We start from the raw sequence: 18,633 nt of genomic DNA on the forward strand, positions 1-18,633 counted from the left end.
CAGTGTGCACAACAACTGCTGTTGGAAAGAATTCATAAATATCAATAAAGAGCTGCTGATATTCTGGTCATAATAAGGCCCAATCTAACCTCCCTCAACATTTTTGGAGCTCCCACTGGTGACTGCTTACCACCGTAAGCTCCGTGTATTTTCTACCTCTGGTAGAAGTCCCCTACAGTAGTGAAACTGCTATCAAGTCAGTGGTTTTGCAAAAGAAGTCATTCATTACCCTTTTGATACTTGCACAAAATGTTCTACTCTCAAAGAGGCTATTAAAATGTTTGCCTCAAATGACCAAAACTCTATTTCCACATGCATGTTCTCATTACTAGAAAAAAGCACATTTCAAACACATAGCAGTTGTGTGAGTCAAACCCCAGCATCCTTTCAAGCAGCCACACGTTAAGGCAACACCAAGGCCCTGCTGCTTCTTTAGTTCACCCTCCTATCACTATTAGAGGCTTCGCAGGTGGCTCAGTGGTAAAGACTCCATCTGCCAATGCAGGAGACACGAGCTCAATCCATGGGTTGGAAGATCTCCTGGAGAAGGAAATGGCAACCCACTCCAGTATTCTTGCCCGGAGAATTCCACAGACGGAGGAGCCTGGCGGGCCACAGTCCCCTGGGTCTCACAGAGTTGGACGCGACTGAGCAGCAGCAGCAGCCTATCAGTCTTAACTCTTCTTTCCCACATTTCATTATTTGGCATTGAAAGTGGACTCATCTTTGTGATTCTCCCAATAAATTTTTTATAGCTTCTACTATAAGTTTATAGTTCCCACAGGAAAGTAAAATTATTGAACTCTTTAGCTCAAAAGAATGTGGGGAGAAAGGAGGAGAGGAGCTGCAGGGAGACCTGCTGGACTGTGAGGCTCTCCCCAAATGTGAGAGTCACACCTCAGACTCAGATTAGGTCTGATTCCATTCAGAAAAAAAAAAAAAAAACAACTACCAGGCTTCCCTGATAGCTCAGCTGGTAAAGATCCACCTGCAATGCAGGAAACCCAGGTTCAATTCCTGGGTTGGGAAGATCCACTGGAGAAGGGATACGCTACCCACTCCAGTATTCTTGGGCTTTCCTGGTGGCTTAGCTGGTAAAGAATCCACCTGCAATGCGGGAGAGCTGGGTTTGATCCCTGGATTGGGAAGATCCCCTGGAGAAGTGAAAGGCTACCCACTCTAGTATTCCAGCCTAGAGAATTCCATGGACTATATAGTGTATGGGGTCAAAAAGAGTCAGACATGACTGAGCGACTTTCACTTCACTTTAGCTCAAAAACTTGTCTGTCCAAATACTAATGCTACATTCATGTTATAGCTCTTAGAATCTATCTCCTCCAAGGTCTCAGAGTCTCTGCTCCCCTTCCCTCCATCAACCTGCCTCAAAAAAGAACGAGATAAAACCTGCACCAAAGGTATATTTAACCATCCACACTGAACAGTCCAGGAGGTCACTTGTAATCTCTCTACAGAAGTTTACAGCATCCTTTTGCTTTTTCCAATCTCTCTGTCTCCTCCACTCCTGCATGAAAGTGTGGGGAGAAAGGAGGAGAGGAGTTTCAGGGAGACTTGCTGGACTGTGAGGCTCTCCCCAAACGTGAGAGTCACAACTCAGACTCAGATTAGGTCTGATTCCATTCAGAAAAAAAAAAAAAAAGACCTTCCTTCCAAAGACCATCACCTCTGTGCCTGTATCAGTCACCACTAGAAATCTACAAGGCTTAAGAAACTGGAATTCCTCAGCCACAGACGTGATTGTCAGGCTCTGTGCTGGAGTTCAGGCTGCAAAGTGAGTGAAGACACGCTCCATCCCTTGAGGAGCTCACCAGCATCAGAGGGGAGCAGGAATGCAAACAAACAGCACCACGGATTCCAGGGTTAAGAGAGGTAAGGATGACATCATAAGGAAGAAATGATGGTTCTTCTGGGGATGGAAGGGGTGGGCAGGGCTGGTGAGGTAAGAAGAGCAGTGGGCCTGGTGGATAGCAGCTATAGAGCAATTATGCTAGTTGATTGGTTGGTTGGATGGATGGATGAAACATGGATGAGCGGGGGAATGATGGATAGATATATGGATATGCTGACCATAAGGAGTACTGCTGCTGCTGCTAAGCCACTTCAGTCATGTCTGACTCTGTGCAACCCCATAGACAGCAGCCCACCAGTCTCCCCCGTCCCTGGGATTCTCCAGGCAAGAACAGCGGAGTGGGTTGCCATTTCCTTCTCCAGTGCATGAAAGTGAAAAGTGAAAGTAAAGTCGCTCAGTTGTGTCCGACTCTTAGCGACCCCATGGACTGCAGCCCTACCAGGCTCCTCTGTCCATGGGATTTTCCAAGCAAGCGTACTGGAGTGGGGTGCCATTGCCTTCTCCAATAGGGAGTACAACAGATACAAAAGGAATAGGGATGAAAGGAGGGCATCCCCCAAAACAGAAAACAGCATGCACGAAGGCCTGAAACCATGGTGTGTTCCAGGAAAGAGAAGGGGTTTGCTATATCTAGGGCAATGGAGCTGATGCAGTAAGAGGGAAGGTTGGAAAAGTCACAGGGATCAGATCATGAAATGCCTTGTAATCAAATACAGAAGAGTTTGGACTTCATCCTGCAACAAAGAGAAAGACATTCAAGATTTAAGCTTCAGTGTGCCACAGATGCACACTGGGTGAAAAGATCACTCTGAGAGCAGCATGCAGACTGGGCGGGGGCTCTGAAGACAGCACATTGGAAGGAAGGAAGGCAAGTCAGGAGCTACAGCATTAGCCCTTTTAAGGCATAACAAGTACTCGAACAAGAACAGCAGGGATGAAGAGGACAGGAAGGACTTTGGGGCTGTTTGGAATGCCCGAATAACTGGACTTGATAACCAGCCTGCCACGGAATGAGAGCAGAATCAAAGGATGGCTAAGCCTCTAGAATTCAAGACAAAGAACATGGTGAGAAAGCAGATAATTCATTCAGTCTGAGCAAAATGAGCTTGAAGTACCTATGAGGCATTTGAGTAGAGGAGGCCAGGTCAAAGTCAGATGGTCAGACCTTCGGCTCTGGAGGAACACTGATTAAGAAGTCATCAGCTCAGACATAGTGGCTAAACAAGGCTGTGGATGGCCTGAGGAGGATGAGCAAATGCCAGTACTTCCTAGGATGTAGGAACAAAGAATGGAGAAGGCAATGGCACCCCACTTCAGTACTCTTGCCTGGAAAATCCCATGGACGGGGGAGCCTGGTAGGCTGCAGTCCATGGGGTCGCTAAGAGTCAGACACGACTGAGCGACTTCACTTTCACTTTTCACTTTCAGGCATTGGAGAAGGAAATGGCAACCCACTCCAGTATTCTTGCCTGGAGAATCCCAGGGACAGAGGAGCCTAGTGGGCTGCCATCTATGGGGTCTCACAGAGTCGGACACGACTGAAGTGACTTAGCAGCAGCAACAACAGGAAGAAAGAAATGAAACGATGCTAGTGACACTGAGAAAGGGCAGTCTGACGGGAGAAAACCCAGCAGAGAATGGTGCCAAAGAGAGCAGAGGAGGAGAAGTTCCAAAAGAAAAACAAGTTTAAAGACTGAAAAACTCAAGGCTAAAACATATCTACCAACTCTGGCAACTAAGAGGTCACTGACAACCTTGGCAGTTTTAGCTGCTTCACAGGAAGGTTAACTAAACAGCAGTATTGAACTTAAAGCGGGCTGTATTGAGACAGTGAGAGTAGAAGTTTTAAAGCTTCAATTGAAGGATGAGATGACTGAAGCAGGACTCAACTTAGAGTTCTGAGGCGTGCTCCTTTTTAAGGTTTGAGAAAAAAGACAGAAGAGGGAGATGCTGGAAATGTAAGAGGGAGTGGAGTGAATGGAGGCTCTGAGGTAGGAGGAAATGGGGCCACAAGGACTGAAAGGGCACAGCTTTCTGTTGAGATGGGAGGAAACAAAAGGAGGACCACTGCAAATGAGCTCCCAGGAGGTGAGGCAGGCGCTCAAGGTTTCTGTCCAGGGTCCCTGTTTGCTCTGGAAGGCACAGGTCTGATCATTTTTGGAGAATGAAGGGGGAGGCACGGGTAAAGTCTTACAGGAAGCATTGGAAGGAACAGGCTAGATGTTCTGGGCAGTGAGAGGGCCCAGCAAAAGGGGAAAGGCCAGGAACCTGACATGGTCCCCAACCACAAGGCAGTGCACGTGGGCAGTACATCCGTGGAAGCAGAGGATGACACCGGTGGACAGACTGAGGGTGCAGTGGGGGAGGCGGGGTTCTGGAGGACCGTCAGGAGGCAAGACACCGGGATGAGGGTCAGTTGAGGGTAGTGGTGATAAGAGAATGTTTAAAGTCACAGATGCTGAGACGCAGGCTAAACAGATTAAAACAGGAATAAATGAGTGAAAGAGCTAAAATGAGAGAGAACTGTGGTCAGAGAGTGAAACATTAAATTTTAAAATTTCAGAGGCAGAAATAATTGCATTCTATAATTCTGCCACTAGCTTTGTGACCTGGAGCAAGTTACTTCAAGTCTCTGGGCCTCAGCTTCTTTTTTTTTTTTTTTCCAGTCTCCTAAAACTTCACTACTTTATGTCAAGACAGATGATACAACACGAACTTCATCAGAATTGCTACGCCCCGCCTAACAGGAGTAGTGAATGGAAATTGTATAGTATCAGGCCAGTGTTAGAATACTTTAAAGCTAACCATTCAGTTTACAACCTGTCTGACCTCCTGGTCTTTTTTCCTTTTCTCCACACTGTCCAACTGGGGGATCTCTCCTTTGTCCTAAATTTAAACAGAGAACATACTAGGTAGGCTAGGGTGAGAGATGAGATGAACTTCAAATCAGCATCGACTATGGAAGATCAAAGATAATTTATAAGCCATTAGGAATAAGGTGAAGATTGAACAGTATCACCAAACATAAAATTAATATTTGAAAATTAATAACATCTCCAAACAACATGGATAACCAGTTTAAATACATTAAAACGTAAAAGACAACAGTAATAATAGTTACAAAAATTATGTTGTTGTTGTTTAGTCACTAGGCCATGTCTGACTCTTTGCAACCTCATGGACTGTAGCCCACAAGGCTTCTCTGTTCATGGGATTTCCCAGGCAGGATACTAGAGTGGGTTGCCGTTTCCTTCTCCAGGGGATCTTTCTGACCCAGGGATCAAACCCACATCTGCTGCATTGGCAAGCGGACTCTTTACCAATGAGGCACCAGGGAAGCCCATAGAAATTATAGGATAGATACCTTAAAAAAAATCTAATAAAGGCTTCCCTGGCGGTCCAGTGGTTAAAGAATCTGCCTTGCAATGCAGAGGACACCAGTTAGACCCTTGATCCGGGAAAATCCCACAGGCCTCAGGGCAATTAAGTCCATGGCAGGTGGCAATTAAGAGCCGTAACTACTAAGCCTGTACTCTAGAACTCGGGAGCTACAACTGCTGAGTCCACATGCAGCAACTACTGAAGCACACACATGGAAACTCGAGAGTAGCCCCCACTCTCTGAAACTAGAGAGAGGCCCTCGCAGCAACGGAGACCCGGTAGAGCCAAAAATAAACAAACAAACACTTTTTTAAAACAGTCTAATAAAATAAAAGTTTCTTTATTGAAAATTATAAAACATTCCTGAAGGACATAAAAGAGACCTGAATCAATAGAGAGGTATGCCATGTTAAATAGTCATTCAGTCAGTATTTATGAAGTACCTACTACGTGCTGGGCACTGTTACATGCTGAGGACTCAGAGGTGAACAAAACAGACCAGACTCTCTGCCCTCACGGAGCTTAGACAATGATATATACTATAGATCAATCTATAAATTCAATGTGGCCGTGATCAAAATCTCAACAGTATTTTTTAACTAGATGAACTGATTCCAAAACCCATATGGAAAAATAAACATTCAAATCCAGGAAATCTCTAGGAAAAAAAATGAACATGGAAAAAGTGCTCGTACTCCTAGACATCAAGACCTGAGGCATCAACACAGGGACACAAATCAGAGCAACATACAGAAGTGAGCGTCTCCAAGCTGACACAAGTGTGAGTAGCAAGTTTAAATATTTTTTAAAATGGCACTATAAGACATTGAAAAAGGCTGTACTTCTCCAGTAATAGTGGGACAACTGGTCATCAATATAAGGAAAAAAGCAGATTCCCACACTTGACACAAATATAAAAATAGATTATAGATGATTTAAAGATCTAAAATGTTAGAACATTAAAACATTCACAATCTCTGTCTCTCTGTGTGTCTTTCACCCTCTGTCTCTCTCACACACACACACTTCTTTTTAAAAATATTAGAAGAAATATCTTTATGACCTTGAGTTGGGAAACAATTTCTTAAGCAAGATAGAAAAAGCACAACTCATAAGAGAAAAGTTTAATAAACCTAACTACATCAAAATTCAAAACCAGTTCACCTGGCTGTCCAGTGGTTAAGACTCTGCGCTTCCAATGCAGGGGGGCAAGGGTTTGATCTCTGGTCAGGGAACTAAGATCCCACATGCTGAGTTACGCAGCAAAAAAAAAAAAAACAAAAAAAAAAAACCAACTAATTAAAAAATAAAACTTTCTGTTCTACAAAATAAATCATAAAGTAAAAAGATAAGCCACAGAACATAAGAAAAGTGTGTCTATAACAGACAAAATTTTGGTATCCAGGATGTAAAAAGAACTAATCAAACTTTTAAGAGAAAGATAAATCCATAGAGAAATAGGCTGAAAATATAAATAGGCAAGTCATGGAGAAGAAAAGGAGAATGGCCAACAAAAGGAATGAAAAGACATTTCTACCCTCACAGGAGGAAATGCTAAATATTTAAATGACACTTTACAACCATTCCATTAGCAAACATCAAAATTTTGACCAAGCACTGGTGAGGGTGTGGGGAAACAGACACGCATAATCTGAGCAAACTGGAATGTACATTGGTGCAACCACTATGGATGGATTTAGCAGTGTCCAGTAAAAACGAAGATAAGAACATGCATGAGCCAACACTGCCACTTGCAGATCTATTTCTGAAAGAATCCTGCACGTGTTCCCCCAGGAGAAATGTGTAAAACTGCCCATTTGTATAACGTCTGCAGAAGCAAACAAACAAACAAAAAAAAAAAAAACTGGAAACAATCTAAATGTCTTCAAATGGGAGAACAGAGCAGTAAATGAGAAGATACTCATAAAATGGAACACCAAACAGCTACTGAAATGAATGAAGTATACCCAGATGCATGAGATCTCACTGAAGGGAAAAACTCTACGCAGAATTAGAGGTAACAGTATGATACTGTTTATCTACATCTTTAAAATATATAAAGTCATGCTGCACATTGTTCATAAATTGCCATACTTACATAAAATATAATGACATTCATGGAACTGAGAAATAGCAAGTTCACAACAGTGTTTACTTCTCTGGAGGAAGGGAATTGGAAGAGACTTGCACTTGTAGGGAAAAAAAAAAAGCTCTTTCCCTCACTAAGAAAAAAAAAATTGAAGCAAAAACATCCAAATTTCTTTTATTTCTGATTTTTGTACCCATGAGTGTTTCTGGCATTATTTTCTGTACTTTGATGTACTTTTTTGACTTTTTTTTTCTATCAGCCAACTCATGTCTTTAACAACTCTGAAAAGAATATTACAAGAAGGAAAATATAAAACTGGTTAAGCTAAGGTTTGGGAAGTCTCTGAAGGTCTGCCAACAGTGGTACTTCTGTTTCCCATCATCCCAGAGAATGAGAAGCCATATGGGCACAGTAAAACCTCCTCGTGATGAACCCCACTAAGACAATGTTACAGGGAAGACGTCAAGGCCAGTTCTCCCAAAACGCATATCTCACCTCGCGCACGTGTCTCTTCAGGTGCATGTAGACACTCTGTCCAGTTTTTCGAAAGTGTCTTTCCACGTGTTCCCTTCCAAAGGCCAAAAATGTATTCATGCATACATAGAGTCCGCCTTCAGAATTCTAGAAGAGACAGGTTACAATGTTAGTCAAGTAGTCTAGACACAGGAACAGAGAAGGAGAAGGAAGACAAACAATGACAAATGATGAAGACAAAGTCTGGCAAAAGTCCAGCTATCAGTCACCTGCAGTGACCTCAAGGGCTCACAGCCACTTACACAGCTCCTGCCTCAACCCTGGGTCCCCGGTGTTCTCTGACAGCAGAGCAGTCTCACAGTCAGGTAAAACCCTAGGGGCTCTGGGGAGTAAACATGCCTGCTTGACTCTCCAAACTGGGGTAAGGGGTGATCAGGGATAGAAGAAAGCTGGCAGCTGATCCCATGACCATCATTCCATATAATAATGCTTTTTTAAATTTTACTGAAGTATGTGCTTAGTCGCTCAGTTGTGTCCGACTCTGAGATCCTATGGACTGTAGCCCGCCAGGCTCCTCTGTCCCTGGGATTTTCCAGACAAGAATATTTGAGTGGGTTGCCATGTCTCCTCCTCCAGGCAATCTTCCCAACCCCAGGGATCGAACCCATGTCTGTTTTATCTCCTGCACTGGCAGTCAGCTTCTTTACCACTAGTGCCACCTTTGTTGAAGTATAACTGATTTACAATGTTGTGTTAATTTCTGCTGTACAGCAAAGTGATTCAGTTATACATATTCTGTCTTATTCTTTTCCATTACAATTTATCACAAAATCTTCATTATAGTTCCCTGTGCCATCCCTGGACCTTTTGTCTATTCATCCTATACACAATAGTTTGCATCTGCTAATCCCAATCTCCCAACCCTTCCCTCCCCCAGCCCCCACACTTAGCAACTACAAATCTGTTCTCGTTACAAAGACCATCAATTCAATAGTTCTTCATCGTTCTCCCTCACTAGTCAGTGCAAGTCTACAGGAACATGAAGTTTTACATCCTTTTAGCAGGACAGGATGCGTCAAGGATATTGTCCCCTTCCTTCAATGATGCATGATATTTGATGGTGCCCATTAATAAATTATAACAATTCAATAAATAAATAATAACATAAATAAATAATAAAGAATGGAGTCCTCACATTTTTATTGAATACCTGAGATGTGTCAAGTGCTTTGCACATATTATTTCTAATCCCAACAATACTGCAAACTGCTTAGTATTATTTCTATTTATAGTTTAAGAAAAACTAAACATAAGTGACTTGCCCCAGTTCACACAATTTGGAAGTGTCAGAGTTAAATTTGAATCTATTTCTGTTTTATTCCTCTCTGCCATACTTCAAATATTATTTAATTATGGAGATACAGCTATAACGAACAGGCAAGGATATTGTTCACATTTGAGATACTTGATTTTTTTATCCTACCTTTTCTCTCCCTTTGCTTAATGTGCTTCTCTGTAAACTTCTATAAAGTTAGTCATCCTTTCCTCAATGAAAATTGATTTTTATTACTATCCTATGAGTTCCACCATCCAAATAATTCTTTAAAAAACAAAAAGTTGAAACATCTGTTAGAATTGCCAACAAACATCGATCAACATTCCTTACAATGAATTTTAGTAGAACACAAATTACAATATCAAAACAGACATTGATACCCTTACAAATATATGAAAAACAATTTTTAAAGTTTCAATATCCCAAGATTGTTTATTTTTTATAATTTCAAATAAAATTTTCCAACACTGTATCTATGGTTTATAAACCAAACATAAAGAAGCCTTGTCACAAAAAGAACATTACAAGATTAGTTCAAACATGTGCCCGTTATTGTAGCATTTATAATGTGTAAGGCAAGAAAAAGAAAGTCACAAAGAAAGAAGTAAAATGGCCTAAATTTGTTGATGACATTATTGTCGCATGGAAAATCCTAAGGAATCTATAATCTACTAAATAATTAATAAAACTAATAAGTGAATTTAATTTCACAGGGTCATGGGATACAGGTCAATAGACAAAAATCAATTTCAATTTTATAGCCTGGCAACAAATACTTACAAGTGAAATTTTTAAAACTTGACTATAAAATACCATCCAAAAATCTCAGAATTATATAGCTTGTGCTTCTGGTTAACTTTTTCCCTTTAATGACATCACTGGAATAGAATAGAAAAGTTCTTCAACTAGAGGCAACACATTGCATTCACCTGATAATAGATTAGGTAAATATTTTCAAAAGATTTTTTCAAATAACTGTTTACTTATTTAAACAGATTCTTTTGCATAGTCATAATCCTTAAGAAAACATATTGCACCATTATAATGGCAAGTTATTCATTAAGCCAATTAAATTGAGCATTCCATAGTGTGATTTAAAAAAAAAAAAGAACATTTCCATTCTCTTCCAATAAACTGTAGTTCAATCAGAAAGTTTTCAAACCAGAAGACATAATTGGGGAAATATTAGACTTGAAACCAGAGGTCCTGAATTGCCACTAAATAGCTCTATGACCTCAACAGAGCTTGTCAGCTTGTCTCTGAGAGTCAGCATTTTCCTCAATAAACATACCTCTAGCAAATTCCCACCTCACAGGGCTTCGTGTAGTTCAAAGGGGAAGAAACACCTACTGTGCTATAAGTCATTATGTAAAAATTGATAATTATTTATTACGAGTTAAAAGTTCTATGTGCTGCATGTATCTCCTATTATCACAATTATTTTCTACTTGGGGGGAAAGCAGAAGGAAGAAAAAGGTCAGTTTAACAGCCACACAGGCTGGGGATAACAAATGTTAATTTGCCATAAAATGTACTAGGCAGCTAGTGGGAGAACCAAGAAATTAGCAAGCAGGAGAAGAAAAACGTTCAAGTACAGCATTTTTCTTAAGAAAAATATAGAATAGCTATATAATACAAGATTATGTAATCTCCAATATAATCATAAAACCTTTACTAACTTCATTGCCAAGAATTTTTTACTTATTAAGGAATTTGATAAAAATTTAATATACCAAACATCTAATACTAAATCTCTGGAGTCACTTGACACTGTCACAAAGTCCATAATTAAAGAGAAAAATGCTTGGGCACTCATAGACAACCCCACGTAGGGAAGGAGTCTATTCTAAATACCCAAGGACATCTTCCATCCCACATATATGCTGGCCTCTGAAACAGCCTATGGCCCTCACTAGAGGCTCTGAACTGGAAGCACTGCCCCAGGAATCTGCCAGTAGTTCTAAAAGTTAAGACACACTAACAGAAAACCCTTTAAAAGCTACTCATATAGAACAAACACCTTAGTTTAACCCATCTAGTGATCTACACTGTCTTCTCTCTTGTCTCCTTATTGTCTGTTTATACAAGAAGGTCCTGCATGATTTCTTGGCTGCACTACTGGCCACATGAAGACAAGTGGTATATAGTCCTTTTGGGGGCAGTTATCTTAGTGACGGGGAGGATGGTCAATGAGAGGAAGAGGGTGAGGGTTTGAACACTCTTAAGAGTCAAATTAGCTCATTATTTCTCCTTTGCTGTGACTTCAGGAACCCGAGAGGAAAAATAACTAATTTGCACAAAAATATTCACAGATGAACTATTTAGGATAGGAAAACAGCCCCCAAACAGAGGAACTAAGAATCTGAGACATATAAACACAACAGATACTGCAACATTATTTAAAATGACAAATATATGAATTGTGTGTAATGTGTACAGAAAACGTGTAGAATTGCATGTAATGTACATAGGAAAATAATATTCATGGAACACGTGCTCATGACAAGGAAGAAAAAGGAAGAGGGGAAGGGAGGTTGTAGGCTGACAAAAACCTGAAATGAAACTGGAACAGATCAAAGATTTTATATTTAAGTTCTTGACTTGGGGGGTCTCAGCCTTACCCCCCATTACTTTTGTGCTTGGTGTAGAGAGGTGTTTGTCATACTACTGTCGTGAAGGGCCAGGCTATTCTGTTTTGTTGCGCTTCTATTCATTAAGGAAAGGTAAGAGGTTCTGGTGGTCCTGCTGTTCAGCCAGGCGTGAACCAAAGTGTTTCAGCACCACAAAACTCAAGTGGGTCTATATCCTGTTCAAACAAACTAGCAGTACAGAGCAGTACAGAGCAGGACTGAACAAACATTTCCGGAAGGAATGGGAAGTTTTGTGTGGTTACTTGTCATTCAGTTACATAGCTTAATCTCTCTCAAATCAGCCCTCGGTGCCCTTCTGACTTGGATTTGAAATACATCTCAGCTCAGGCTCTACTTCAAGTCTTTCAGCATAACTAAATAATGTGAGTGCATGCTCAGTCACTCAGTAGTGTCTAACTCTTTTGACTCTTTGGACTGTAGCCCACAAGGCTCCTTTGTCCATAAAGAATGAGAATCATCAAAAGAAAACCGATGGCTTGGCACAGAAGAACGGCCCGAGGCACCAGCATGAATACTCACTTTTCAGGTTTCTGTGGCTAAAGTCACCCTCTTTGCAGCATGGACACCAGGCCTGCTGTGTCCCAGCTCCCCTACCTTCCATAACCAAGCTGGCCTCGCAGGGTTCTTCAAGGTAGCAGTGCCATCACACCCCCATCCCTTCTAGAGGCCAGCCAGCCGCAAATGGCCAGTGTGTGCTTCTCTGCATTTTCTTGACTAAAGCAGATTCTAATTATCATTTACATGATGCACTGAACAGAAACTGGGCCAAGAGGCTAGACTTGATTTAGAAACCCGAAATTGCAGGGAAGTCAAGAAATATCACTCAGGGCTTCTCCAAGGCTCCCTAAGAATTCCCTCTGACAACTTTTCCCACCCCACGATCAAACCCTAAGAGAGAGAAGCCACATTAGAAACCCAGGCAATGTCTGTGCCCCATCTTCAATACATTTCAATACAGATACAAAAGATACAGAGCCATTCACTTATGACTTTACATTAGATGACCCAACCTACTATTCAAAAGTAACATCAAAGTCACCTTGTTTTACACCACCTGCCATTTAAAAGAATATTAAAACACTGGGGGAATATAAAGGTCAAGGTTACAAGATGTTTCAGAGGAGCAAGTGAACAATCCTTTTAAATAAAAATACACCACACTGTCAATCACTAGGTGTTCAGAGAACTTTGTTTACAACGGTGTGTACTTGGAGACCAGCCTCTGCTGGAAGTCAGGAAGGGAGAGGGCGCCTGTGTGGGCCACATACTCTGGAAACAGAGTTCCACGTAGCCCTTGTTTGTATAACATCAGAACAGTGTGGAAAACAAGCGGTCATTGCCCCAAAGAGAAACATGATGTAGGTAGACAGAGTCACAACTCATCCAGGTCCAGGACAAATTACATACCAGCACCGGGGAGGGCTGTGACTCACACTCACGCGTGAGGGAGACAAAAAGAACAAGAACGCGGTACTTTCTAGAGTGTTATTTGAAAATTAAAAGAGAGATGAACCAAATTAACTATTAATAGAGAAAAGAAATAACCCACATGCTCAAGAAAAGATTTGCTTAGTGATTTATGGTGCGTCCATGAACTGTAACACTCTTCGGCCATTTAAAATTTTCTTGGGGGGACTTCCCTGGTGGTCCACTGGCTGAGAAAATGCCTTCCAATGAAGAGAATGTGGGTTCAAGCCCACATGCCGCAGGGGACCTAAACCCACGTGCCACAACTAGAGAGCACGAGCGCCGCAACAAGACCTGACATGGCCAAAAATAAAATAAATGTGTTTTTAAAATGAAATAAAAATAAAACTGACTTGAGATGACTATTTACTAATAGGAAAAGCTGTACATGGTATTCTTGAGTGAAGAAAGCAAACAACAAAAGAGTGTGTATGATGTGCTCTGCAATATATAAACTGATACACACTCCATGACACAGGATATCATATCAGCATTGGGAGATGAGATGGGATTTTTTTTTTTTTCTTCACAGTCTTTTGGCATTTTCTAATTTTTCTTCAGGAACATGGATTCACTTTTTAATAATACAAAGCAGGAATACTTTTCTTAACTGAATGCATTTAGAATCAAACAATAGAACAGGCAGTCATTCCAATGTTTCCTTTTCTTAAACCAAGTTTTCCTCAGGCTTTCACAACTTCACCTTTAAGGGGCTGGCTATTCTCGCTACGCCAAGCAAAAGCGTGGTTCAAAATAACTAGGAGATTATCTCGGAACAAGTAGCTAAGGAAATGTAGGAACAGGCCACAAGAGAGGTGATCAGGGAGGCAGACAAGAAAGTGATTCCAACTGAGAAAAAATGAAGCTAATCAAGGACACTGTACCCCAGATGGATGGCATCCAAGTTTACCGAAGGGGATGGTCTGTACAGAGTCTGGAAAAGAAGCTGTGAGAGAGCATGTGGTTGTGATGTCTTCTCCGGGGGTGCAAGAGAAGAGGGTGAGGGAGGATGTGGGACAGGAAGAGTTTATTCAGCAAAGAGAGAGACAAGCAAGCTTGGTGTCCTGACAACATCTGCATCCCAGCAAGGAGAGAGAAAATAACAGAGAGGCTCAAAGACAATTTCTGACAGAGATAAGTGACAGAGGAGCCTGAGATTGGAAACAAGAGAGTTGGGGTCTTGATACAGCGTGGTGGGGATAACCCGCTGGGGGTGGCGGGGAAGGAGGGCTTCCTGGAAGGGCAAGATCTCAAAACGAGGGATCAGACAAACAAAACGAAGAAAGAGCACACACTCTAGATGAGAAAGCATGTGCAAAGCCCACAACTCCCGGAAAAGCTTGGCTGTGTCGTCAAAGGGACAGAAAGAAACTCAGGGTGCTGGAGTCAGGGGAGAGAGAAGACAGGCCTGTAGATGCACTGGGGGGTTCCCAGATGAGAAGCACCATAATCTCATCTACTTTTTTAAAGATCATTCTGGCTACCACAGAGAAAATTATGGAGAGAGGACCCAGAGAATACATGGTTCCCAGGCTACCGTAGAGCCTAGGCTCCCGCTGTCCAATTCAGTGGCCACTAGCCACATGTGAGTACTTCTATCTAAATTAAAGTAGGTGACCAAAAAAATCAGTTTCTTGGTCACACTGGCCACTCAGTAGTCACATGGGGCTAGGGGTTACCACACTGGGCAGTGCAGACATGGAACAATTCCATCATCCCAGAAAGTTCTTTTAGACAGCCCTGTCTAAACAAGGTAAGACAATGGCTGAGCCTGGGGGAGGCAGAGGAGGAAGACGGGAAAGGGGCTGAGGGCAGAGATGGGGAAACTGGGGCAGATTCAGGATACAACTTTAGGATACAGCTCAGAAGCGCAGAAGACAGAACTGTAGAAGTGTGTGAGAAAGGGCAGTTAGAGGTCAACCCCTAAACATTTTGACTCATTACTTCATAAGACTTCCCATCTTCTCCCTGCTCAACTCTTTCATTGAGCAACCACCTGTCTATTAATTTAGCCTCTCGGGTCCTTCCATACCTGTATGGTATATATGAATATTCTAATGACCGGAGCACAGATTGTCCAGTACAATCTGGCTCCTAGAGAAAAACAAACAGACAACAGTTTTAAAATACAAAAATTATGTGCATGCAGATGGGAAGCAAATGTGCAATAAGAAAGTAAAGCAAAGTTCCAGATCTAGTGCAGCAAGCATGCAATCCACAGAAAAGGGAAACAGAGGAAAAGTACCATCAAAAACATATACAGGCTGAACAGCAAGGAAAGACTCAAACCATTCACCAGTAGAACAAAACTCCCAGAATTTGCAAAATCCAAAACCCCGGTTTCCACAGCAAATCCACAGAAATAAATCTGTCCATATCAGCAGGCATGCTGTATTTCATGGGGTCACAAAGAGTCAGAGTAATGACTGAACAACAATATCAGCTTAAAAAAAAATGCATATAATCCCAAGAGACTGTCGGCCTCTCTGCTAAACATTGATAAATCCTGCTTGTGGCCATGAAGTGTTAAGAAAAATTAGAAATGTTATGCAGTCATGATTTCTTCAAGTTTGCTGCAACTTTGACGTTCTCTCTGCAGGGAACTCCTACACCTTAGAGCTGCACAGCCTGGGCTGACACTAGAAGCACAGGTTTCGACACGCTGTAAATTTACTATTCCACAGAGGCATCATTTATTAACTTTTCCCCTAAGCATAAAACAAAATCCTTGCTCTGGGTATTTGGAGCAATGAGGATGCTGTCACCTGAACAGCTAGGAAGGGTTTGGGCAGAACAAGAGGAGCAGTAGTTACTATGATGCTCACAGGTCAAACGGGCAAAATAAAAACTGTAAGAGGATGAAGATGAGGTGAACATCTTCAGCAGCACTGAACTGAAGCTATAATCCATCTAAGTAATTCCCAGCATACATCTTTTTTAAAAAACGTGAAACTGCTTTGTCAAAGGTAATAAACCTCTTAAAGTCAGGGGTCTTATTATTTTTAAGAATAGATGGCTTTCTTCAGGATGCGTTTCCCCTGATAAACCACATTACACACAGAGACTAGGCTTCCAGGCTAACTCATAAAAGCCCATCAATAAGAGCTAAATTTGAGTATGAATAACAGCCCTGATGGCTCAGGCAGGAAAGAATCCGCCCGCAGTAGTGGAGACCTGGGTTCGATCTCTGGGTTGGGAAGATCCCCTGGAGAAGAAAATGGCAACCCACTCCAGTATTCTTACCTGGAGTATCCCATGGACAGCCAGGCTACATCCATGGGGTCACAAAGACACAACTAAGCAACTAACACACACACAGAACAGCCCTGAACAGAGCTCCCCTCAAGGAGGCCAGCAAACACTCATGCCCAAGGCTTTCACTATAGAACAAAGAATTGCTAAGTACAGGATGTCCCTCTGTGGCAACCTCAAGACCCTCTAGATCTCATTTCACTTTCTTCTCGGAGGAATCTCTCCACCACATCTCACTAAAGATAGGGCTAGCAATAAGGAACATTCCACGGGCAGCCGTGAGTACAACCTTGTAGTTCAGTTCAGTTAGTCACTCAGTCGTGTCCGACTCTTTGTGACCCCATGAATCGCAGCACGCCAGGCCTCTCTGTCCATCACCATCTCCCGGAGTTCACTCAAACTCATGTCCATTGAGTCGGTGATGCCATCCAGCCATCTCATCCTCTGTCGTCCCCTTCTCCTCCTGCCCCCAATCCCTCCCAGCATCAGGGTCTTTTCCAATGAGTCAACTTTTCACATGAGGTGGCCAAAGTACTGGAGTTTCAGCTTTAGCATCATTCCTTCCAAAGAACACCCAGAGCTGATCTCCTTTAGAATGGGAGGTGAAAATCAAAGCTCAGAGAAAGGTAGCCAAATCAAGGCACTCGATGAAGTCCTGTTGCTATTAAGTAGTAAGAAGTATGGGGGGGTGGGCAGGGAGTGGGATGGGATTGGGACCCAGGCCAGTCTGGCCTCCACATGCTTCCAGATGCAACTGAGAAGCAGATGTCATTATGGTGGCAGAAGCTAGGTGGGCGGCTGTCGGTAAGCACATGCTGTCAGGGGGCCGGGGAGGTGCTTGGAGAAAAGAGCAGATACTTCTTTTTTTTCAAGGCTGTTTCATTCCAAGAAAGCAGGAAGAGCAAAGGAGAGCCACTCCGCTCAAGTAAGCAGCCTGGGCTGAGTGCTCGCCTGGGCTATCCTGCAAGGGACGGGAGAAGCTGGAGCAGGCCCTGCCAGTTCAACTCCCCAAACGTGAAAAGGACAGCTAAGTTCTTGGAGTTGGCCCGTCCAGGCTGAGGGCTCCTTGACAACAGCAGTGGGAAGACCCACTGTTGGGGGTGGGGGGAGTCCAAGGTGCTAGTAAAGCATCTGCAGGGTTTGACAGCCTCCATATTAACTTCCTTGGACTGCAAGGAGATCAAACCAGTCAATCCTCAAGGAAATCAGTCCTGAATATTCATTGGAAGGACTGATGCTGAAGCTGAAGCTGTAATACTTTGGCCATCTAATGTAAAGAGCCAACTCATTGGAAAAGACCCTGATGTTGGGAAAGACTTAGGGCAAGAGGAGAAGGGGTGACAGAGGATGAGATGGTTGGATGGCATCATCGACCCAATGGATGCAAGTCTGAGCAAGCTCTAGGAGACCATGAAGGACAGGCAAGCCTGGCGTGTTGCAGTCCATGGGGTCACAAAGAAATCAAACATGACTGAGCGACTAAACAACAACAACTTCAGCTACTATACTGATCTATTAGTGGTTGCATTCTGCTGGTTGGGGGTCTGGAAAGACAGCTCACACCAACTGAGGCTGCTTCCAAAACCCCAGGCTGGAAATGCTGCCCCAGGCTCCTGTCTGAGCTTTTCTGGAACTGGAGCCAATCAGCAAGAAGCCAAGAGGCCTATGCTAGTTGCTGCCCCCTCAATAACCCCAGGGGCAAAGACCCCAGGAGCAAAGCAGTGGGACCCTGGGGCTCTTAGAAAGGAAGGGCTACTCACAAATCCTGAGTCCCTAAACTAGGGGCTGCCAGACCCTGCAATCTGAACACTGACCTCTGAGCGCCATGCCAGTCTGCAGTTTTCCCTGAGGGCACGCAGCACTTGCCCATTGCATCTGACTGCCTCACCTCCCTCATCTGTCCTTGATTCAGTCCATCTTCCAGGGTACCAGCCGTGAAGTCATCTTTAACTCCTCCCACGCCTTCTCCCACTGCATATTCTGTCACCAAGTTGAACCGCAGCCTCCATCGAAATCTCTACCAAGTTAGTCCTACCACCCCAGTATCTCTATCCCCACTGCCAACACTCTCATGGAGGCAACCCCCTCTGAAATTACAAGAAACTCCTGGGAATTA

The 18,633-nt window shown here is 42.8% G+C and overlaps 1 protein-coding gene across 2 annotated transcripts in view; it reads right to left on the reverse strand.

Annotated features, from left to right (window-relative positions):
- Positions 1 to 18,633, reverse strand: part of USP13 (ubiquitin specific peptidase 13) — a 136,695-nt gene that overhangs the window by 102,573 nt on the left and 15,489 nt on the right. Inside the window, exons 2-3 of one of the 2 annotated variants that reach the window (XM_069559459.1) lie at positions 9,295 to 9,411; positions 7,833 to 7,958 (exon numbers count right to left, since the gene is read on the reverse strand). In XM_069559459.1, the coding sequence (XP_069415560.1) occupies positions 7,833 to 7,931 (99 nt within the window). In that variant the 5' untranslated portion in view covers positions 7,932 to 7,958; positions 9,295 to 9,411. The remainder of the gene's footprint in view (positions 1 to 7,832; positions 7,959 to 9,294; positions 9,412 to 18,633) is intronic. The other variant, XM_069559449.1, reaches the window with a different exon arrangement.

The sequence above is a fragment of the Ovis canadensis genome, chromosome 1, assembly GCF_042477335.2.
Source record: "Ovis canadensis isolate MfBH-ARS-UI-01 breed Bighorn chromosome 1, ARS-UI_OviCan_v2, whole genome shotgun sequence".
Taxonomy (NCBI): domain Eukaryota; kingdom Metazoa; phylum Chordata; class Mammalia; order Artiodactyla; family Bovidae; genus Ovis; species Ovis canadensis.